The sequence below is a fragment of the Rutilus rutilus genome (genome assembly GCF_951802725.1).
Source record: "Rutilus rutilus genome assembly, chromosome: 3".
In the NCBI taxonomy this organism is placed as follows: Eukaryota; Metazoa; Chordata; class Actinopteri; order Cypriniformes; family Leuciscidae; genus Rutilus; species Rutilus rutilus.
Genome location: NC_140211.1, coordinates 52,401,593 through 52,427,368, shown reverse-complemented (window position 1 = coordinate 52,427,368; position 25,776 = coordinate 52,401,593). Strand labels below are relative to the sequence as shown.

At 37.7% G+C, this 25,776-nt stretch overlaps 1 protein-coding gene across 2 annotated transcripts; it reads right to left on the bottom strand.

Annotated features, from left to right (window-relative positions):
- Nucleotides 1-8,473: 8,473 nt before the first annotated feature.
- On the bottom strand, nt 8,474-24,090 carry myoz2a (myozenin 2a). Of its 2 annotated transcripts, XM_084405391.1 has the most exons (6): nt 23,958-24,090; nt 22,211-22,297; nt 19,223-19,389; nt 18,978-19,092; nt 11,263-11,446; nt 8,474-10,018 (listed from the first exon to the last, which is right to left on the bottom strand). In XM_084405391.1, the coding sequence occupies exons 2-6, from the start codon at nt 22,290-22,292 to the stop codon at nt 9,772-9,774; spliced, it is 795 nt and encodes a 264-aa protein (XP_084261517.1). In that variant the 5' UTR covers nt 22,293-22,297; nt 23,958-24,090; the 3' UTR covers nt 8,474-9,771. The 2 variants fall into 2 exon arrangements, with proteins under 2 accessions (XP_084261517.1, XP_084261518.1); XM_084405392.1 differs by lacking the exon at nt 22,211-22,297.
- Between the last annotated feature and the right edge of the window lie 1,686 nt (nt 24,091-25,776).

Genomic DNA, 25,776 nt, shown 5'->3' with positions numbered 1-25,776 from the left:
ACATTCTTCGTTAAGTTTGTTCATTCTTGAGTCTGCCATTACTGAATTTCAAAATCTTTCAAAATTATCCAATTATATCAAATCAACAGCAAAACTTTGTTACTATAAAATGAAATATACCTTGATAGAGAGTTTATATCCCTTGACACGCAGTTTTTTACACAATGTCATTTCTATTTAAATTATTTGTGGATTTTTTTAACCACATTTGTAATGACAAGGTTGCAATTAAATGCAATATATTCTCTTTAAATGTAATATTTGATTTTGACCAAGGAAGCAAGTTTACTCAACATGTACACTTCAGGCAGATCCATAGACCACCACAATGCAACATGATTGTGATGTCACAGCAGATCGTGCTTAATTTACCCCCACCTCACACAACTTTAGTGTATGATAGTGTTATTCTGACATTTAACTGCATTTAATTCTTGTAGCAACTGTAAACTGACTGTTTTTTTTTCAGTATTAGTTTATTGTATTATTGTTTATTGTATTGTTATCATTTTAATTTGTGTATTTAAAAAAATAATTATATTTAATATACATATAATATATCAGTATTTAATATTTGTCCACATTTATTTTTTTAACAGCCCAAGCATACATACAGGCCTAGTGTGTAAATACATTTATAAGGAATTTTTTTTTAAATTATAAATCAGCTCCATATCGGATTCCAGTGATCAAGGGCTTATGGCGTTCCATGTAAACCCATTGCAAGGGTTCAGCCAGTAGTGAGCACTCGTTCAACGTAAGCAATGATGTACATCCGAGTGAACGAGACTGAGGGAGGTTAGCGAGGGAAGAGCATTTAAAATTAGTAATGCACCAATATGAAAATTTTGGCTGACCAATCATTTTTTATTTTTGAAAGCCGATAACCGACATATTGGCAGATATATCTAAATCCACAATTTGAGAGAGCCTCAATTGAGAGAGCCATAAATTGATTCCAATCAAATTTCAATCAATTCAAAACCATCATGTTGAACAGTGTGCACCTGAAGCGTCTCAGCTAAATAATCCATTATTTATCGGCTTTAAGATATCAGGCAAATTTTCTAATTGGGCCTTGACGATAACTTTAAAAATGAACATAATATCGGCCAATACCGATATGGTGGCCGATATCTTGTGCACCCTATTAAAAATTGGACTTGAACGCAGCCCGTGTGATTTGTGAAGCTCCCAATCTTCTGTATCCGGACGTACAGTAGATGTATGGAGATGTAGGAATAAAGTGCATCAATGTGGCCTAAACAACCACATACAGTGGGTACGGAAAGTATTCAGACCCCCTTAAATTTTTCACTCTTTGTTATATTGCAGCCATTTGCTAAAATCATTTAAGTTCATTTTTTTTCCTCATTATTGTACACACAGCACCCCACATTGACAGAAAAACACAGAATTGTTGACATTTTTGCACATTTATTAAAAAAGAAAAACTGAAATATCACATGGTCCTAAGTATTCAGACCCTTTGCTGTGACACTCATATATTTAACTCAGGTGCTGTCCATTTCTTCTGATCATCCTTGAGATGGTTCTACACCTTCATCTGAGTCCAGCTGTGTTTGATTATACTGATTGGACTTGATTAGGAAAGCCACACACCTGTCTATATAAGACCTTACAGCTCACAGTGCATGTCAGAGCAAATGAGAATCATGAGGTCAAAGGAACTGCCTGAAGAGCTCAGAGACAGAATTGTGGCAAGGCACAGATCTGGCCAAAATTACAAAAAAATGTCTGCTGCACTTAAGGTTCCTAAAAGCACAGTGGCCTCCATAATCCTTAAATGGAAGACGTTTGGGACGACTAGAACCCTTCCTAGAGCTGGCCGTCCGGCCAAACTGAGCTATCGGGGGAGAAGAGCCTTGGTGAGAGAGGTAAAGAAGAACCCAAAGATCACTGTGGCTGAGCTCCAGAGATGCAGTCGGGAGATAGGAGAAAGTTGTAGTAAGTCAACCATCACTGCAGCCATCCACCAGTCGGGGCTTTATGGCAGAGTGGCCATAGTCTCTCCTCAGTGCAAGACACATGAAAGCACACCTGAAGGACTCCAAGATGGTGATAAATAAGATTCTCTGGTCTGATGAGACCAAGATAGAACTTTTTGGCCTTAATTCTAAGTGGTATGTGTGGAGAAAACCGGGCACTGCTCATCACCTGTCCAATACAGTCTCAACAGTGAAGCATGGTGGTGGCAGCATCATGCTGTGGGGGTGTTTTTCAGCTGCAGGGACAGGACGACTGGTTGCAATCGAGGGAAAGATGAATGCGGCCAAGTACAGGGATATCCTGGACGAAAACCTTCTCCAGAGTGCTCTGGACCTCAGACTGGGCCGAAGGTTCACCTTCCAACAAGACAATGACCCTAAGCACACAGCTAAAATAATGAAGGAGTGGCTTCACAACAACTCCGTGACTGTTCTTGAATGGCCCAGCCAGAGCCCTGACTTAAACCCAATTGCGCATCTCTGGAGAGACCTGAAAATGGCTGTCCACCAACGTTTACCATCCAACCTGACAGAACTGGAGAGGATCTGCAAGGAAGAATGGCAGAGGATACCCAAATCCAAGTGTGAAAAACTTGTTGCATCTTTCCCAAAAAGACTCATGGCTGTATTAGATCAAAAGGGTGCTTCTACTAAATACTGAGCAAAGGGTCTGAATACTTAGGACCATGTCATATTTCAGTTTTTCTTTTTTAATAAATGTGCAAACATGTCAACAATTCTGTGTTTTTCTGTCAATGTGGGGTGCTGTGTGTACAATAATGAGGGAAAAAAAATGAACTTAAATGATTTTAGCAAATGGCTGCAATATAACAAAGAGTGAAAAATGTATACTGTCTGAATACTTTCCGTACTCGTACTTACAGTTGGTCAAGTTGGATCTTGTATCCACCTCCAGAGGTGGACTGAGTGATCGGATTGCAGTACATCTCAAATTCATACTGTACCCATTAGATTCTGAAATTCTGTTGTCCACCCCTGTCTGTCATAATCACATTCTGTCAGTTTATGTAATGGCAGTGCGCCAAAGATCACTTTGGCAGATGCTGACTCTGATGACTTAAACACAGGAGTTGCAGGTGCACCCGCATATGTCGTTTTCATTAATGCTCACCTTTCTACCATGTCCCGGGAACCTGCTCTTGACCTTTTAGTTATTTTTTGTTACGCCCAATTCAATTTTAGATCAACAGTGTGCTGGCGCTACCTTCTTATGTTATTTGACCACCTGGTGTGACTAATGTCAAGACTGCAGGCCAGTTATTTAGTAGCCATTAGTTCAGGAGATTAATTGAATGTTAATATCTAAAAACAGCAACAGAACATGCAGCAAGTGATGATGTGAATTAAATTTCATCCACTAAACAGGATGTTTATTCCTCAGAGCAGAGTGGCACAGAGAAGATTAGATAAAATTCAGCAATAAAAATAAATAAATAGCTGGTAGCAAATATAAGAATGGTTTACTGCTGTCCTTCATCTTTTTTGATACTTGTATATCTGCAGTATACATCTGTATATATTTTTGTAGAATACCTAGTTCCTCTTCAGTCGGTCACTCCGACGCCACGTCGGGACTGGTGAATAGGAATCTTGCTAGAGAGGCCAATCTACTTTGGCCTCGTTTACACTGTCAGTGAAATGTGACCCAATTCTGATGTTTTGCTTATATGTGACACAGATCGGATGTGTTCTATGACAGTGTAAACAGGAAAAAAACGCATGCGTTCAGATATTTCGAGATCGGTTTCAGGCCTCATTCATATGACGAAATAAATCAGATATAAATCGGATATGTGCCAATGCGACTGTCATGTAAACAGGCAGATCGGATTTTCTGAGGCATTAGGCAACGTCTCCGTGAATTAATGATGAGTAAAACCCCGACGCGCTTCTGCAAAGGGACGGATGGCCCGACGAAACATTGTGTCGCCGGAGGAGAGGAATGTGGACAAAGGTTGACACAACATATCAAAGGTTGGCATATAAAGTAACGTGACGACAATTGATGCCTTAACACGACCAGAATGTGCTAAACAGTGGACAAACAGTGCGTGTTGACGCGATCAAATCTCACGCGTTTCGTTTAAAGACTATTGGCCCAAATCGCCTTCCATAAATATGCTAATGTTTCATCTAGACGTCACAATGAAACGGCTTATGACTCGTTTGAAAAAAGATTCATTTCATTGACTCAGAGTTGACTCTTACTTTTGAAAGACAATAACTTTATATACGGTGCACTTTCAGATTTAAAACTTTGCAGGATGTTTTCATTCTTTTAGAGCTATGTTATGCACTACATGAAAGGTCATTTTCAAAAATCCATGATCCACTTTAATAATTTTAAGGCAACGGGCTTCCTCACTATTTTAAGTTAAGTCAACTGATCACTTTTTACAGTGTACTTTTACTGCATTTGCTGTTTGAAGACTTTAATAGCTGTGCCCAAAGTCAGTAAGTTAAGAGGAAGTAGTCCACTTGTGTAGTTTTAGATCTGACATTAGGGAGGTGGCTCTCGCTGCTCTGGCTAGATGTTGATCAAAGAACTACTGGAACTGGAAACGCCCAACTGTTCTTTACACCATACCGAGTTCAGTGATTTATAGCTTGCCGGCCAAAAAAAACTAAACAAAAAAAAAACATGGTGCAAACAGGTGCATTTAAAATATATTTATTTTCACAGGTTTAATATGTTAAAAAAGATAAAAGAGAGTTCTGCCAAACCCTTGATAAACAATTTCAAAAGAAACTCGGGGTTACAGTTCCTTGAGGGTTAGTAGGAATTCAAAGAAGCCTGTCAGAGGGGGACGACTCGAGTCTTTCCAACAGCAATCAAACAGACAGTGTTTAGGAATACAGCCATGTCCACTGCGAATGGGATATTGGGTATTTTCTATCTTAGCACTTATTTTGGCAAGAGTCTGCTGCAGTTTTCTAAAAAACTGTGCCCACTCTAAAAAAAAACACCTTAATATTAAATATGATAAAATTCCAAAAATATATATTTGAGTTAAAAAGTGCTTATTTTTATGACCTGCTTTCTTGAATGGTGGCATTATTTTTATGACAATTATGAAAATTATTACTACAAAAAGTCCTGCACTAGTATTTCATTACAGTAATGAGAATGCCATTTTACTAGCATTATGGAAATGTGAATACGCTCGTTTTTTAACATTACGGTATTGACAATAATATTTAAATTGATATTTTTTAACACAATTTTTATTATTGGAATCATTATGGAAATGAGTTCTGGAAAAAAAATCCTAATGGTCCTAAAATTGCCTTAATTTTTTTTTTTTGTTCAGTAGTGGGAAAACAAATACTAATCATTTAATAATCAACCATTAAAATCCATATTGGTCTATTAAGGTTTTTTTTTTTTATTTATGTTTTTGAACAGCAATATCTGCCACAGCAACACAATCTCATAGTAATTTATAACTATTTATACGTTTTGGCGGTGACTAATTCGTATGAATTCCTACAGTCTTGTCGCTGTTTACACTCCAGTGATGGATTTGTTTGCGGGTGGTCCTTCATAATTACTTAAAGCTGCAGTCCGTAGTTTTTCCTATTTGTCGCCATCTCTGTTCGAAATCTGCAATTGCAGTTATTCGCGGAATTATTAACTTTACGTGCGTTAAGGGCACGGCACAGCATTAGCAATCACAGATTCTACTTTTTGGAAGTATGACCAACATAAGAATTTTCACCGGAAAATGACATCTGAACAAGTAACTAACATCCACTTTTGTTCTGACCAACTAAGGGAAAAAAAGCATTGCAGTAAATCGCGCTGATTAAATCTAACGATCGCTTATCATATCATATCCGAAGTCTGAAGTCTTTTGCATTTTACAACAGGTGAATCTCCAGTTGTTGAACCTTTCTGGATCCGCCATCAAATTGATAAGTTTAATTATCAAGTGCTGTGAGAAAAGGCTATAAATCTCCACCTCCAACATCCTCACACTCATAGCCTACTAGCCGAGACACCTCTTTATGTGTACAGATGTGATGTAATGACGCAAAGACATGCTCGAATTTCCCGCAGAAATCCACCAGTACCACTGGAATTAAAAACATTATTACAAGCTTACCGTTTTGAATCGAGCTACGGCAAGCAGATAGTTTTGAACACTGGCTGGTTATGTACTTGCTCAAAAAAATATTTTGGATAATTTTTAACCCAAAAAAGTTACGGACTGCAGCTTTAAAAAAAAAGTTTGTTTTTGTACATTTCACATTGTACAAATTTATACAAAAGTGGCACCTCGTAAAATAATTACGTTTTACCATGAGATTAGGTTGGCCACCATGCACTTTTTTTAACCCACAGCACTGCTTTAGCATTTATGTAGACTGTGTAGATTAAGCATGTGTGTTGACCATACAGTAGACTCACAGTGTATCATTTATTATCAAGTTAGATCATCTGAATCTGCAATCTACACAACAAAGACACAAAGGCAAGCAACTGAACATCAGCATGTTTTCTTCTGACTCAGGCTGAGGCTAATTGGTTGGCTTTTCTCCAGCAGCTTCTGTTTGCCGACACACTCAGTTAGCTATCAGGACTTTACTCAATGTTATGCTGCGGTCAAGGATTTCAACTGCCCAGTGTCTTATAATTAAGCAGATATGACAAGGCATAGTCCTGTGCACCCCATTGTCCTGGCTTTCTAAATGAAACACAACAACTTTACTTTCATTTGTACTACTACATCCTGTAATATTGGTCACCGATTCTTCTACACTCTTAGAAGAAAAGGTTCTAAATATTTCTGTCAGACGCTTCATATATAGAATATTTTAGGGGTTCCCATCATGAGATAATTTAATAGTTTAAATGAATTCATGTTTTTTTTATTCATTTTTAATTAAAATCAAAATTGAATGAATCAAGGAGCTTGTAAACATACTTCATCATTAGAACATTTTTAAATAACCCGTTAAACATAAAAGTATTATGCAATAATTTAACACATTTCTCTTTGTATAGAAACTTTTTTGGCAGAAATGGTTCTTTAAAGGTACACTGTCGCCCTCTAGCAGTTAAACAACAAAACTGCATGCATTTTGCGGAAGAACATTGTTTTGGTTGTGCTTCGGCTCTGCGTGACTATATGGTTATCATACTGCTCATAAAACATTCACCACTAGGCTTAAGAGATATAACCAGTTTAGATCTCAAGCTTACTAACGAAAGATGTTTTACCCATTAATAAACACGGTACTTGAACCGAAAATAAATTTCAGCACAGCGCTACAACAACCATAATGAAATGACCCTTCACAGTAGATATACGAACTCTGTTACAGAGCTATAGCTACATATGGAAAATAATCGGTTCAATAAAATACCTAATAAAAGCGTCATCTCCGAATCGCTTTTACAACATTTCAAATCCCTCAGTTCTCACCATCTCCGAAAAGCCAAGCCAATGTTGATTCTTGTTTTATTACGAGCTCAGTCACGTTCTCTCTTTCCCAGCAGATTCAGCGTTTGTTTAAAATAGGAGATTTCCCGGAGGTTTGAGATTTGACATATTTTCAATTTACGTAGCCTAGGCACAGGCGAGTGACACATGTACACAATTTCCCGCAAAACTCATCCCACTAGTTCTAAAATATTAACACTTATAGGCCTACCATAGTGAATCAGACAAAAACATTGGAAGAAGGATTAATGATGTATTGACTGAATTTAGTTAATTTTGAACAAAAAAAGTTAGTATACTTTAAAAATTAAGTCAAGAACCCTAGGGTTCTATATAGAACCATACTGAACCTTTTTTTCAAAAGTGTATATGTTCTTAGCAGATGCTTTCTTACCAAATAGAAATTCTGTACCACACTGACAGCAAAAACCTTTGTGAAACAAACGTAACTATAATTTTCAGGTTTTAAACAGCTAAGTAGATCATCTGTTATGCATAATGTACATAATAAACCACTTCCCTCCCTAGCACCGCACAAATCGGTTTCTACGATCAATTATTCACAAATATTTGACTGCAGAAGGTCCTCGAGAGCATTGTATGTGATGAAAAATGTCAAAGCTGCTTCTTATTCACCTCGTTTTCCCTTTTATGTCATTGCATCTCTTTTATGCTAAGCACAGACCCAGCTGAGTGTAAACGGGCTGAAGTTGAGCTGTGATGGACATGTGCTGTGCCCATCAGCGGCTGTCTGATCGAATGCAAGAGACAGCAGCCTTACAAAAGGCAAGAGACTCATCGCTCATCTCGGCTGCGTCAGGAAAACAGATTCAATTTGTCAGCCCTGGAGACTCTAACCTTGGTAGTGAAAAAACCCGACACAAGCAGTGCAGTGCGTACAGTAGTCATGCACTACTGGATTCTAATTTACTACTAGTGCATGCTGTGTTAATGCCAAAAAGCTACTTTTGAAAATTGTTTAAATGGAAACACAAGTTCATTGAATGCTTTGTTTATTCAATCATTTAAACAAATGTTGATAAATACATATTTACAGGTCTATATGGGCAGATTGGCAAGCCCTTCTTGTCTTTGGGTTACATTAGCTTAGTGAAATGGTATAGATCAACATTAGGAGATATTTCCAATAATCCATCAGAAATCAGTCACTGCATGCCATATAATAGCCTTACTTCAGTGTCTTATATTTTCAGTATGCTACATTTACTTTTTGTTTACATACATTCCAGGTGTTTTACACTTCCAGCATATAGTTTGGAATAATTATGATTTTTTAAGGTTTTTGAAAGAATTCTCTTCTGATCACCAAGGCTGCATTTATTTGATTACAATTAAAAATAACTGTTTTCTATTATAATATATTATGTATAAATATAAAATGTAATTCATTCCTGTGATGCAAAGCAGAATTTTCGTTCATTTGTTAACATTGTCAGGGTCTGAATTAGGCTCGAAATGGTTTGAAATCGACACCATCCTAATTTATTTTTACACTAGAGAAGAACTCGCGGTAATGGATTGGCGGGACATTTCCCGAACATACGCTAAGCGGTGCCAATCACAACACACTGGCCCGCTAACCAATCACAGCACATTTCGTATTTCGAAAGGAGGGGCTTCATCGTAAATGAATGGGCTGAAGTTGAGCTGTGATGGACATGTGCTGTGCCCATCAGCGGCTTTCTCATCGAATGCAAGAGACAGCAGCCCGTTCAACCAGACTAGGGCGAGAGGAGCTGTAATAATGTAAAATATGTGAAAAATAATGCGTTTTTTGAACAATCAAGCATGAAAACATATTCTAGTACACCCCAAAAACAAAATCAAGACTTCGTTAAAGGGCATAATAGGGCCCCTTTAATTTCTTCATCTTTTTATAGTCTTAATTACTTCACAAACTTTGGAATGGTAGTAGGCTATATCATGCTTTCCACAAAAAAAGAAGAAGAAAGAAAACAACTGTTTTCAGGATTAATTACAATAAGAAATGTTTCTTGAGCAGAAAATCAGCATATTAGAATGATTTCTGAAGGATCATGTGACATTGAAGACTGGAGTAATGATGCTGAAAATTCTGCTTTGCATCACAGGAATAAATTACATTTTACAATATATAAAAATAGAAAAAACTATTATAGTTTGGTGGTGGGCACCTTGGTGGGCATAAGAGACTTCTTTCAAAAACATTTATAAAGATGAATCATTTTTCCAAACTTTTTACCGGTAGTGTGTATTCCAGTGATAATGAAGTTCACAAAAAACAAGGATAATGCTCAGAGGTCATCTGACTCTGGGATAAATGTGAAAGACATAGATGATATGGGCTCAAGGGGGATGCTGGGAAGTATCAGAGGAGCACTGTCAGCAACCCAGCCTGAGGCGGTTCTGTTGAAGGTGGGCCGTTGGACCCCGACAGGTGCTCTAGCCATGGGACTTGGAATGGCGTGGCCGGGTTCCACATCAAGAGGTTTAACAGGGACTTTGGGTGCCTTGCCGAAGCCACCAAATGGAATAGCCACCCTTCAATTAGAGGAGTGACAGTTAATGAGAGATTTATGGTGTTTGTAAGACAACACAACAGAAACAATCTTACAGCAAAAAGTGTAGCATATACTGTACAAAACCTGCAACATTTTAGATCATTTTACCCCCTTCATCAGATTATCTTGCTGACTGGCTCTAATTCAGATACTGCTGGATGGCATCTTTCCGCTCATTAAACATGTTCAGGCAGGTTTCCAACAAATATACTTAAAAGTCAACATAGCACAGCATTTGTAAACCATTTTATTTTTGTAATTTGACATATTTACATATGCAAGATAATATTCAAAAGAAAAATGGCCCATTATTATTTTATCCACTGGGAATTGATTTGATTGTGAAAATTGGGCATTATACTAGAATGGACCAGTGCAATAAGCTGAGCATGTTCTGTAGTAATGTTATTGGTAACTAAGGATACGTTTACACGGAAACGATCTGAAGAGAAAAGCAAAACTTTTTATTCTGCGTTTAGACGAGCGTTATGGGGGGGAAATCTGCGTGCATATGGTGACGCAAAAGTGTGTGAAATTCAATGTAGTATGCACTCCAGGCGGCTAGGTGGCAATGTGAAGCACTGATCGGTGCCGCCCTTCACTATCTAGCAGACTTTTGCGTTTTTACCGTTTAGACGGAAACGCGACGGTGGAGCGTTTATAAGATTTCCACTCTGGAGGGTGGTTTTTCATTTTTTTTGCGTTTTTAAGCCCCAAAAACGCCGTCGCCGTCTAAACGAAAGGCACATCTGCTCAAATATTTTTACGTTTTCACCCGCGAGCGTTCTCGTGTAAACAGGGCCTTAGGATACGTTTGCACGACAACGATGTAGTAAAAACGGAAACGTTTTCCACCCGCGAAAATGACCAAAAACGCTGTATTATGCTGACAGGCCAGTAGGTGGCGATGTCACTTTGTAAAGAAACACTACGCGCCTAAAGGAACTGACGTCATTAGAGAACGAAGTCAACGAACGCCATTCCAGAGCTGAAGCAGATTTTGATTAAAGATAACCACGACAAACAATTTTTCTTCTTTGTATTAACTTGCACAGTAATGTGCACTAACAATGTAAATAGGGTCAATTTTGATATATATATATATATATATATATATATATAATGCGCATGAATGAAACACAGTTAGTCCAAGAATTTTAACTAAGAAACTCAATTTTGAATGGTTATTTTCGATTTCTTACAAGTTTTGAGTATAGCACAAACCTGTTAAAGCTCTTGTATTGAGGTATCTCATGTCTGGTTTCAGGTTCAGGCATGCGGGCGACCAGCGTTTCGGCCAGAGAGGGGTCACTGATGAGGGCCTGCTCCCAGGGGGACTGGTAGGATCTGGGCATTGCTGTACAGTTGAACTTCTCTGCGGGAACATCCTTCAAGGGACCACCATAGCCTGTTGAAAGCATGGGGGAAAAAAAAGCTTTATTTGACCATAAGGCATAAACATTTACAAGACATGCTGAATGACAAAAAATGCCGATAAAGAAAAACACGGAAACACTTTACTTAAAGCCCTTAATAATAATAATAATTCATTACATTTATATAGCGCTTTTCTCGGCACTCAAAGCGCTTTACATAGAAGGGGCAATCTCCTCAACCACCACCAATGTGCGGCATCCATCCTTATACAGTATAATGCATAATAAAAGGAGTTTTTTAATGCATTTTTTGACATTTCTAATGCATTAATTATGCCTTATAATGCACCTATGATCTCATGAATAATTGTAACCATGGTTATAATACTTATCTATTCATTGAACACACCTTTAGAAAATATAATGCATTAAAACGCATGGCAAACAACCAATTTCAGATGCAACAAGGAATCTGCAAATATAATGCACTTTAACTTTGGTTACAATTATTTATGAAAAGATATTATGCATAATAATATACTTTATGAATACCTTTACAATGCATTATACATAAAGGCTTTAAGCAAAGTGTTACCAAAAACACAGTTAGGGATTAAAAGACATCTGAATAAAAAAACAAAAACAAGAAGTGCTCAAGTGAAAAAAAAAAGTGTCAGAAGCACATAATCAGAAAATGAAAAAATGAGCATTTAAAAGAGAGAACATCGAAATGTAGAGCTCTCTAATTGAATAAGTGTCAGTTTACCGAGGTCATCAGGCTTCGTTCACACTGCGAGCCTTAGTGCTCAATTCCGATTAATTGCTTATCAGATCCGAAGTAAACCCAGAGAACATTAAGTAAACGATTACGCGTTTATTTATAGTGTGATCTGCCATGGAAGCCAGCGAATTTATGTGCAGGCAATGTAAAAACAAAACAAAAAGAGAGCAGAGTTTTTAAACATTTATGATATGAGCCCTCATGTTTTTGCTTGTTTGAGCTGTCACTAGCTGTGTTTCCACTGCCGGGCCAGTGTGAGCCAGGGCTTTAAACGGGCCGTGCCGGGCTAAAAGCCTTGGGCCCGGAGCACCGAGCCCAAAACCATGCTGTGTTTCCACTGTCGGACCAGAAGCTACTTATAATCCTAGTTCTCTCTGACACATCACTGTCCTTTACTGATTACCTTTCTCTACTGTCTTGATAACGTATGTAAAATCTTTGAAGTGACTCGATCCCATGAGTACACAATTGTGACGAATGTCGCTCTAGAGTTTAGAAATATAATAAGAAATAAAATAAAAGAATGTGTCACGTTCGGTGTGGCACAGGAGATTCAAGGGAACAATCTTTAATAACTCAGAAGAACATACAGGAGAAAAAACAAAAGCTTCTATACTAAACATTGATGTGACCAAAGATGAACTGATAGAACTGCGGGCCCTCATCCTTCCATCGGGTCATTTTGACCCGAAACTCATTTTTAAATTATTATTATTTTATTTTTAAATTGAGTGTTCATCGGAGTGGTCCGGGACCCTAGGACTTTTGTCGCACTTGAACCACGAATACAAAAAAAAAAACTTGACTAGATTCGAGGAGTTTTGTGGTTGAAATATAAAAAAGTAACAAATCTTTCTCCGCGGGTCAATTTGACCCCCTTAGAAATGAATGGAATACGAGGAATGCTTCAGTACACATAGAAAAACCTAGAAATGCTCAAAATTCTTACTAAAAATGCTAAAACTTTACCCCCCAAAAAGAGACTTTATAATGTGTATAATGTGTATCTGAATACAAACTGAAAGAACTGACTTTAGGACCCAGCGGAACAGCTCATTTGCTCCAAATAGAGCTATAAGGCCATCTAGTGGCAAGAGTCATGAAATATCATGTTATATAATTTTATTTCCACAAGAGGTCGGCAAAGACACCCAATGTAAGATATTTTGAACTGAATTAAAAAGGTTATGCATGATATAATTTAAATTGGATGTAATGTGCTTAAATTATTATTTATTTATTATTTATTGATAAAACCTAGTAATTTAAAGTAAAAAAAAAAATGCATTCAAAAATAGATAAAATATTATCAAAATGAAATTAAATAAAGCTTTATGGACAAAAAAAAGCTAAGTATAATTTTAGGGCTTCGAGTTATTTTGACCCGCGAGGGAAAGATTTGTTACAAAGCGCAAGGGAAGGATGAGGCTTACATACACCGGGAGAGTAATCAACATAGAACAGGTGCCGGAACTAATTAACAACCAAACTAACAATAACTTGGAACTCAGGAAAAACACAGGAAACACAGAACCAAAACAGAACATGACAGAATATACATGTTACACTCTGAGCAAGAGATATCCCATGTTTCTCACTGTTCATTTTCATTTTGGACCCTTTCTCTCAGAACTTTCTCATGTCTCAGTTGTGACTACTTTTATTTCTCCTAAGGAATTTTAGAAGAAACATCTGAGACACTGTTGATACTAAACTAAGAGATATATAAGAATCAAAAAGTCTCCTGAGCTTAGGAAAATCAACCACTTATCAAGCAATTATTTTATTTATATTATATTATCTGCAAGTACAGTTTTTGAAAGGTTTAAGATTTGAAGTACACTACAAGTGCACATTCAGTAAAATTAAGTCCACTTCTTTTTCACAAGTAAAGTTAAAAAGGGAATATTGCTACATCTTCTGAGGGTTTAGCTCTTTAGCTTATTATACTACAGTACCTTTAGGTTATTGTTATTCTGTATGGACAGCTAGCACACTGTTAGCTACTGCTAAGGTATTGTTAGATTCTACAGTGATATTACAATGTCTGGTCATCATTTAATCTACAGTAAAAGGCTTCACAAGGTTTTAAAACATGCTGTGGAGGGACGGAGGGGGACCCTTCAAAAAGAGTATACCTCAAATCGCTGTTCACTGGCAGGGCCAGCAAGCCCAAAACAGCAGTTATGTAATGTGGGTGTTCTGTCACATATCACCCTCATGTGGACAATCTCCTTCCTGAGTTTATTGGCTTCAAGAAAAAAAATAAAAAATGCATATTTCAGTGCTGAGGGTCTGGCCAGTTCAACGGGCCTCAGAGAAATGAAAATACAGCAGGGGGGATTTGTTTTTAGACACTGTTTTCATGGGGCAGTGCTCTGACACATCAAGATGCTGATGAGCTATGAAACATTTCTCATTAGGAGGCAATTTATGCTTGCTGACTAGTGGGGCACAGGAAAAAGGAATTCGCTCAAAAATGTCGAAAGATGGTGTTAGTGAAAAATATTTGAGACTTAATTCCTTTCTTTGTAATGCATTTACAGGTAACCGCCCAAAATATGTCAAATCAAAGTTCAGTTTTAGTCTAATGATGTCCAGCCTAGAAAAATTAACATCACACTTTATTCAAATTTTATACTTTTTATTTTTTTTTAGATTTTGTAAGCATATTGCATAGTCGTGCTTGGAGACAATTGTTAGATTTTTTATATCAAAATGAAACATGCCAAATTGTGCAGACACAATTTTTGGTCAGACAAAGAGATTATGAACACATGCAAAAACAAGAGAGAACCAAAATATTAATAACTCATTATGCTGTAGTCAATGTATTTTTTTCATATGAATTCTACAAATTTAGTTTTTGCATAGTAAAAACACCTGTAGCCATAGTTTACCTCTTTTGCCAAATAATTTTGTCAGATAAATATTGTTCTATATAAATATATATTTCCCCCTCCGGATATCACTTTTAAATGCATAGCGTGAAACCAGTGGCTGCTCTCTCTCTCTCACAGTGAGACTTTGTCTGATATTAATCTTGTTTATTTATAATCAAAAATTCTTCTGCCGGTCTTCGTATCATCCCCTCCCCTTCTTAATGAAGCCTCAAAGACACTAAAATAGCAGGACGTACGGTAAATGTGCGCTCATCCACCAATCTACAGTAGGAAGGGTGGCCAAGCCTTAAGGCTATATCAGGGAGTTATAAGGATAGAATCTGTTTAAGATGTTATCATGGACAGCTGCGTCTCTGTGCCACTGCTTAAAGGACACAGGAAACACTTAACAAGCTTCCTGTTAGGACACTACGGCCACTGTTCACACAGGAATGACATGCTCAAGATGTAAATGATGTAGTGTGCAGCATGTAACAGTAAATGCTATATACTGTGTATTAAATACATCACAGAAGCAGTACATTAATAATCAAAGTTTAGATTCATTGTCATGTGTAGGCTCTTTTGGTTTCGGTTTCTCTGTGTTCTGTTCCCAGTGATGATTATTATGTAATTATGACAGGTTTTTATTTGTAGCACCCTCTATTGGCAGATTTGGACTTTATTTGGTGTGCATCTTCAGAATATCCTGTTGTCTATGGCTGAATCCGAAATCGCCCCCTAAACCACCACTCATTCACTATTCCCTATTAGTCCACTAATACGGTTCACTTGAAGGAGTGGATGAAAACGAGTGAGTGAATTTGGACAGCCGTTGAGCGTGCATCGGATGTACAATCGTTAATGCAGTGCAATGTGGGATTGAAAGAGTGCACTCAATAACGTCCGCTGTGGTTTCGGACACCACTACAAATGGCTGTCCCCTCAAGTAACGCCCTATTTGAGCGTATATGGGGGGATTTCGGACTCAGCCCTAAAAGGGACATGGTGATGGGAAAAATATGAGATCGGAGGAAAAAAGATGTCAATGCCTTTGCGTTCCCCCGAGAACCTTTGCGTTCGCTCGCAAAACCTTTTTGAGATTGCAAAAGCATTGAAACATAAACATTTTTTCCATCACCATGTCCCTTTACAGCAGGGGTGTCCAATCCTGCTCCTGGAGGGCCAGTGTCCTGCAGAGTTCAGCTCAAACCCCAGTTAAACACACATGAACCAGCTTATCAAGGTCTTACTAAGCAAACTAGAAACTTCCAGGTGTGTGTTGAGGCAAGTTGGAACTAAACTCTGCAGGATAGTGGCCCTCCAGGGGCTTGGACTCCTCTGCTGTAAGGGCTCTGTAGTATCAAGTTTTGTTCACTGCATTGAGCAGTGTCAAGTCATAGTCAAAATGGGCGATGCTAGACCATTTAAATGCACACTATGTAAGATTTTTGGATCAAAATATACAAAAACCACTAGAAAATTGTTATATTATATATTTTGTTGATTTGTGTACTTACATGATCCCAAATGTTTCTAAGAATGTTTAAATCCAGAGAAATAAGCAGTTTTAACCAGGACACGGACTGTGCCCATGCTTCGCCTATCAATGACATCATACCCACGTTACCCCCAATTTCAGGTTTTATTCTATAGAAACCATAGAAACACAAAAGACACTTTAAAGGTTGTATCAGTGATTTTCAAAAAATTTTTTTTTATCACATTCATCTAACCTTTCCTAACGATCCGCTAGCTGCCCGCCCCATAAGCATGCCGTCAAAAAACGCGTCTCTGTAGGCAGCCTAGGCTCTGAGATCTGCACACATAAACAATTGGTTTCACCAACCACTCAAAACCAAAACAAATAGTGTTCCAACCAATCACCGACAGGGGGAGGGTGTTGTGAGGTTTTGAGCCAGCTTCTTCTCCAGCTCCGATTTTGCTTGCAGCCGTGCACGAGCACAAAACCTCACAACACCCTCCCCCTGTCGGTGATTGGTTGGAACACTATTTGTTTTGGTTTTGAGTGGTTGGTGAAACCAATTGTTTTTGTGTGCAGATCTCAGCCTAGGCTGCCTACAGAGACGCGTTTTTTTGACGGCATGCTTATGGGGCGGGCAGCTAGCAGATCGTTAGGAAAGATTAGATGAATGTGATAATTTTTTTTTGGGCCTGAAATCACTGATACAACCTTTAATATATTATGTGTTTTATTAGACAGGTCAGCCACTGTTTGGATCCATTCATCGACAGAAAACTAATCATTGTTATACAGCTCAACACAGTTAGTCTTTTTGTTTAAATTTAGTTTTCTTGATTTACCGTGAGTACCATGTTTTACCATGCCTAATATCTATCTAGCTCATATGTGTCTCATATAGGCCTCGTTTACACTGTCAGTGAAATGTGACCCAATTCCGATTTTTTGCTCATATGTGACACAGATCGGATGTGTTCTATGACAGTGTAAACAGGAACAAAACGCATGCATTCAGATATTTTGAGATCGGTTTCAGGCCTCATTCATATGTGGAAATAAATCCGATATGTGCCAATGCGACTGTCATGTAAACAGGCAGATCGGATTTTCTGAGGCATGAGGCAACGTCTCCGTGGTTTAATGTCGAGACAAACCCCGACGCGCATCTGCAAAGGGACGGATGGCCCGACGAAACGTCGTGTCGTCGTAGGAGAGGAATGTGGACAAACGTTGACACAACATATCAAATGTTGGCTTGCTCATCCTAAAATTTCGGACCCACTGCTCCTCGTTAAAGCCAATATTTAAACAGAATATGCTCCCGCCAGTCCTGAGATCTCTCTCGCACACAATAACTGAAGCATGAGCGCAGGCTGCAATGGTGGCACTTTTCGTCCTCCTCCGCCTCAAAATCATGCTGATGTTTGGTGAACTTTGCTTATATCGCAGAGCTAGTATCAAGCATATTTCGCGTTTGTCCATCTGAGAATTTAACCCTGCACGATGTTTCAGATAGTATGTCAAGTGTAAACACATGAACCGGATATGGGTCACAGTTGAAAGAACGTGTAAACGGACGGTCAAAAAAATTGGATAAAGGTAACAAATCAGAATTGGGCATCAAGACCTGCAGTGTAAACGAGGCCATAGTAGCCGCAGAGCAAACGCACAGAGTAGCATTATAACAACTTTCAACACACTCAATTGTATCTAATATGATAAAACGCTACCCCACATACGCATGACTGGAGAAGCGGAAGCGGTCAGCGGCATAATAAAAGCTCCACTGCTCTCGAGCTGTGTGTCGTGCTCGTCTCTCATTAGCAATCTCTCCAGCGGCCTTCGCGCGGCTTTCGGAACGTTAATAAATCTTCAATACGATCATCCATGAATATGATTTCTGTCCGAGTCCCGTCGTATTCTCCACCGGCTGTAGAGGCGAAGACAACAACTCCCATGATTCTGCGAAATCAAGGCGTCATCAAGCTACGCCTTTGTTTTGAATAAACGACCTCTAGTGGCGAAAAATTACATAGAGTGCCTTTAATTGGCTTATGTCTTCATCAAAATTCTTTTGATAACTTTCATCAGGGTTTTGGGATGACCGATGCATGTGTGTGTATGTGTGTGTGTGTGGGGGTGCCTGAGTAGTGAGGGGGGATTTGGAACCATCCCAACAAAGTTTGAGGTCTCTACCACTTGTGATGTCTGATGCCCAGACACTTTAGGGCAGAGTTCTTTATCCCTGCTCATGGGGACCCACTGTCCTGGAGAGTTTAGCTCCAACCCTAATCAAACGGACATTGGGTCTCCAGGAGCAGGGTTGAAGATGTCTGCTCTAGGGCAGAAAATTAACAATTGTCAAAAAAAGCATAAGTACAATGCGGTTCCAAAAATTGGCTGTGAAATTGACTAACCTGGGGCAATAGTCTCAGGGTTGAGTGTATTGTGTGCCTGGTCAACTCCAAGACAATTTTCATGACTTAAAATGTTTGTCATTTCAGCACTTGGGCCCAGAGAAATGGCATCAATCTGAGAAAAGAAAACCGGAACGGTCATTACAATGAGAATTTGTGGTTATTTGAATTGTATGTAACCACACACAGACCTTCTGTGCTTTTGGACCACGGACTCTGTGTTCTATGTAACAAATGGCACTTACTGTGTGCTGTGTGTTGGCTTCATTCTGAATACTTTCAAAGGTGTATTTCTCTGAGCGCTTCTGACGCATCTTAAAGAGACGGGAGCCCCTGTTTGATGCTAAGGAAAGTTCCTCCAACATGATTTCCTTTGGTGCGCTAACTTTCCTTCCTAGATCCATCTCTGCTTCTGTGGAAAAGAGTAAAAACTGAGTAAGTTTACAATATATACGTCAACACAATTTCATTTTAAAAATAGGCAGTATTGGCCTAATGGTTAGAAAGTCAGACTGGTCCCCCGAAGGTTGCGGGTTCGATTCTCAATACCGCAAGGAAATGACTGAAGTGCCCTTGAGCGAAGCACCGAACCCCCAATTGCTCCCCAGGTGCAACAGCAAAATGGCTGCCCACTACTCTGGCTGTGTGTGACCACATTTGTAGTGTGTCTGTTCACTACTCTCTACTCCTAATGTGTGTGAACTAACTTGGATGGGTTAAATGCAGAGGACAAATACAGAGTATGGGTTACCCTGCCTGACCATCACATGTATTTTAAATGAAGTAATCAGTTGTGCAGCCATAAGCCCTATTCGGATGGGATTAGTTTTACAAGGTAACCGCCCAAAATATGTCAAATTAGTGATTTGGACGGGATTAGTTTGGTAGATGGAGTAATGTGATTTTACCACAGGACATCTGTAATAATAATGGCCAATTTGCACAGGATAAGAAATCTCAGTAAAACTAGCAGAAGTGTGAGGGAACTCGATTTACGCACCGCCGTCACCTCCCTGTCGTCATGTGCGTATTACGTTGCTTTCTGATATCACGTGTGCAAACACAGCCTATATTTATATAGGCCTATATAAAACAGTTAGGTCCGGTCGAACAATGTATTAATTAAATTCAGATTGGATTATGTTGGTAATAGGCACTTACCTTACGCTAAAAGAAGTTTCTCTAAAAAGTTTCTCTTTCGACCTTCTTTTTGATATGAATGGTATGTGGAAAAAACTTGCATTTTGCCACAGAACGCAACTGAAGGCTTTTTCAAGCGCCTTCATACATGAAAAAACACAGAAAACTACTTTTAAACAGGAAATTTACAGCGGGTCTATTCGCACGGGAGTATTACCTGAGGTAATTTTTCCGAACCTTTTTACAGGAGGTAAAAGCCGTTTCCCCACCTCTCCACGTTAAACTAATCCCGTCCTAATAGGGCTATACATTCTCAACCAGGGCTGTCAAAATCAGGGCCCGTTTACACGACACAATTTTTAAATAAAAACAGAACACTTTTTATGCATTTTGGCCGTTTTTAGTACATTGTTGTTGTGAAAACGTATCCTCACTTCCTAAAGGGCCACAGCCCTGCAGAGTTTGGCTTCAACCTTAATCAAATGCACCTCATCCAGCTAATCAAGTCCTTCAGGCATGTTTGGAAACTACAGGTATGCGTATTGAAGCAGGGTTGGAACTAAACTCTGTAAGGACCGTGGACCTCCAGGAACTGAGTTTGACACCCTTGTATAAACTGTGATGCTGCAGTGTTCCTGATAACTGATCAACAATTCAATTTAGTTTGTCAGTTGCCTTTAGCAGAGGCCCAAATTGAGTTATTGAAGGCTGTAATGCAGGTCACTCGGGGAGCTCTTACAGGCATATCAAAGGATGAAAATTTATCCTACTGGTATGTTCTTACAGCTGTCAAGCATCATCTTGCCGTCAGCCACTGGCCGATCAGTTGTCCGCTCCCCGAAATAGAGTTTCAAACAGACAACTACAAAAGGATTAGTTGCTCTCGGTAGTTATACATCTTTACGGATTAGTATTTTTTTTAGCTGTCCAGGGTGTGGTTAATCTAATCACTATACAAATGTGATTACACAAATCTTAACAGTATTTTAATGTAACATAGTGACATGATGTGAAGGCCGAGTATGGTAATCCATTCTCAGAATATGTCCTCAGCACTTAACCCATCCAAGTTAGTGCACACGCATTAGAAGCAATGAGTAGTGAACACACACACACACACACACACACACACACACACACACACACACACACACACACACACACACACACACACACACACACACACACACACACACACACACACACACACACACACACACACACACACACACACACACACACACACACACACACACACACACACACACACTTAGCTATCTAAATGGGGACATTGAATAGACAATAGACATAATTGTTTTTATACTGTACAAACTGTATATTATATCCCCTAACTCTAACCCTACCCCTAAACCCACCCATCACACAAAACTTTCAGTTTTGCATTTAAAAAAAACCCTTTAATTACTTTATTTTTAGACCAGATTTACAAATGAGGACGTCCCTAAAGGGAGGTTTTTGGAGATTTTGTCAGGTTTTGGTTACTTCTACAAATTTGTCCCCAAAATATCTAAATGTACTATAATTAGCTTGTTTGCGTTTACAGTATGTTTATATTACTAGGTTTATATTAACTTGAAAGCCTTTTAAAAAAAGAAATAATTTTATTCAGTAAAGATGCAACAATTAAAAGTGCAAGTAAATACTTTTAGTATGTTATAAAAAAAAATATATATATTTTTTTACTTTCTATTTACCAAAGAATCATGAATAAAAGTATAACAGTTTCCAGAAAGATATATTAATTAGCATTAATTGTTTTCAACATTGATAGTAAAAGAAATGTTTCTTGAGCAGCAAATCAGCATGTTAGAATGATTTCTGAAGGATCATGTGACTGAAGACTGGAGTAATGATGCTGAAAAAATCAGCGTTGCATCACAGGAATAAATTACATTTAAAATTCTTTCAAATAAGTGCAGCTTTGATAAGCACAAGAGATATTCTAAATACATTTTAGCGTGTATATATACATGTGTGTGTGTGTGTGTGTATATATATATATATATATATACACACACACACTATACTATACCACACACACAGAGAGGTTAGTAATAAATCAATGGTAGTACCATCAGTTGCATGGATCTCTCTACAAATAGCAGCCGCCTGCATTTTCCTCTCCTGTGTTGACATCAGAGTATGCTGAGACATGCTGTCTGTGGAAAACAAAGTTAGGGAATGTGAATCTACAACATTTTGCCCCTTGCAATCTCACACATTTTCAACCACAACAAACAAACAAACAAACACATAATGACATTCATAGTCCAGTGGGTGACATTTATTACACCTGCTGAATGGCTGACACTAGCAGATCCCTTTAAATAACCCAGAGCAACTAAACATGACGTCTGAGCGAAGGCATTGCTCCCTGTGTAGTTCTGCAGGGGACTGTGAATCGATATGCCTGATATAGACCCAACTCGACAGAACGTTGCAGCCGAAGGTTGTGATGTCACACCATGCGGGATTACCAGGGGAAAGGTGGTAGTTTGTGTCCACATCCATTACTGTGCTGTTACATGCTATTCGCTAACCATGTTACTGTAATGTCTGATGGAAAGCTTCTCTAACAGGGCTGAATTTGTGTTGTTACCGTTGACTAAAACTATAAAAAAAGAATTTATTTGAATAATTGAAACAAAAAGCTGATCTAAAATTAGATTAAAAACTTAAACGAAAATTTGAATTGTTGCCATGTACATACCATGTACCATACTAAAGAATGGTACTATGGTTCATGCCTAAAACATATGTAAAAAAGAAATTATGTGTATATTGTATGTGCACTAGTGTACTTTTAATCTTAAAATTATATTGAAAAAAATGTACTTGCAGATAATATAATTATGACATAAAAGGTCACTTAAGTGTACTTAAAGAGAGTACATTAAGTGCATTTTAAATCATTATGTTTTAACTATCTTTAAAAGTACACTTATTTTGATTGGTTGACTAACGTACTAAAGCACATGTAATGTACTTGATTATAATTTGAACTGTAGTTTTTTATTTATTATTACGTTTAAAGTTAATAAATGTACTAAATTTTAATTTTTTCATTTTAAATGTGCAATTGCAAATATAGGCCTATTTAAATACATAATCAAAAAAAAAATTAATAGAAATGACATTGAAGTATATTCTAAATTTACCATAAATGCAGTACATTTAGCAGTAAACTTTAACAATATTATAAAGAGAGTTGAATCCCAAGTGAAATCACATATAAAGATGTACTTAAGTGGGTCAAAAACCCAACTAATTGCATTTAATATAAATTTGATGTAATTTCATGCCAAAACGCATTACATTCAGTTAAATATATTAAAATGTATTATTAAAATATAAAATATATTATTTCCGCAATAAACACTATTTTTAAAAGTAAAAAAAAAAAAAAAGAGTAAAAAGTAAAAAAAGTCAAAAGTATACTTCTTTTTCACAAGGGACCATAACCCCCCCTCCCTCCCTCCCCCATTAGGTAGAGTATACTGTACCTTGACCTCAGTGTTTTGTCTAAGGCATTTTAGTTCATTCTCTCAATGTTTTATTTGCTAAATACACAAACTACATCAATATGTGAAACCAACAACATGCACATATCATAAATGACCGGAATAATGCAGTTCAGCCCCATATGCAGTCTATCAGGGCCAGTGACGACTGCGACCTTACCGTACTGCTTTGAGACATTATTGTATATCATTATATGTTGATGTTGGCAGTCAGAAAAGTTGACAGAACTTTTTAACACATTGTACACACAACCCACACATCCCTGCTGCATAAGCACCCGAGGCAGGGGCTCCTTACCTGCGATGTGTCAGGTTGTGTCAGTATCCTTTAACAGAGGTTAGTGGGGTCAGTCTGGATCACTGCAACCTGTGCTTGTTCCCTCTCTGACCAGGACTGAGGGACTCTGGTGGAGCGGACTACAGGGGAGAAGGGTGTCAGAGGGAGGGCCAGCTGTTAGTCTGTCCGTTTGAACCAGCATGCGGTTATTAATAGAGCTGATCACACACAAACAGACATACGTTAACACTTTTGAGTGTAATGGACACAGCAGGTGTCTGCTCAGGTTATGACTTCACTGTGTTTGTACAGTTCATTCATTAGCGGGACATTCTTGAGTTTCAGTTCCAAGTTTTGGTTAACATGGTCAGTGGCCTAGTTTCTATGATTTGGAGCAAAGATATAAAACACCCCGTAGCAGGTTCATAACAACACATTTTATATAATTTAATAGGTATGATTTATTTTAAGGTGACGTATACATTACTGCATGCACTTAGTAATAACAGTAAATTATGCATAATTACAAGTAACTAAACCAAAACGGTAACTCTATAGTAAGTACATGTAGTTAATTAATATTACTCAATATTTATTTGAGTAAGTACAATGTACTGTAACTACATCTTAAAATAAAGTGCAACCATAATACTCCATATTTCGTTAATAAGTAAAATTAGATTTGTTATATACATATATATATATATATAAAAAATGTTAAGTGAATTTTTTTTAAACTTAAGTATACTTTTAAAAAGAGTACTTATTACAGAAATAATAATGTTTTCAGACACTTAAGTGCATTATAATTGCAATTAAATAAAAATGCATTACAGTTTATATATTTATATGAAATACAATTAGCATTTAACATCTTTATATGTAATTTCATAATTACTTCTAATGTCTTTATAATGTGTACTGCCGAATTTATAAGCATTCATGGTAAACTAATTGAAACTTGTATGTAATATTTTTATTTCACATAATGATGAAGCTTTCAATTTAGTACAATTAAAACTTATTAACTTTAAATGTGCGTTGACAGTTCATATGTTAATCAACACATCAAAATTAGTGTACTTTAAAGCACAACGAAAGGTTATTAAAACATGATGCAAAATGCACTTTAAAGTAAAACTTGTAAGTTGACATTATTACAAAGTGCACCTTTTAAAAGTGTACTTAAGTGTGTTAAGAAACAAAGTCATGAAAGTGTATACTCTCTTTATGTGTTATGTTATCTGGATGTAATTTTTTTTAAATGTGAAGTACACTACAAGTGCACATTCAATACAATTAAGTGCACTTTTTTCCACAAGGGTAGTCACTCAAAGCCCATAGCTTTGACCAGAGTAATAGCCAGTCGTTTATAAACTGTGATCTTAGTTAAGCAAATCTGAGCCATTATCTGCAGAAAGCTTAGAAATTCATATGATTCATTTAATGGTGTGTGTGAAGTTACCGTACATGTTTTTGTCCAGCATTCTCACACTCTCATTTCATCCTTCCCATAAACAACAAATAAAAATGTCACTCCCAGACACAGTATCTGTCATGTGAAGTAATCAATCTTTAGATTGAAATATTTTTTTAAGTGTAATCACTGATGTCCTTGTACTTTTACAAGCAATGCATATGTTTATTATTATGTAAATAATTATTTGCACTATAACTGGTATGGCCGACGCTGACTGTAATTTACATGTTTCCTCCAGTGTAGCCTATATCCCAAATAGCAGATTAATTGCAGAACTATTTTGAACACGGTTCAGTCTTCAATGTCAGCTGCCACATAGCTTGGTTGTATGACAAGTACAAGCTCGGGAGTCGAGCCAGG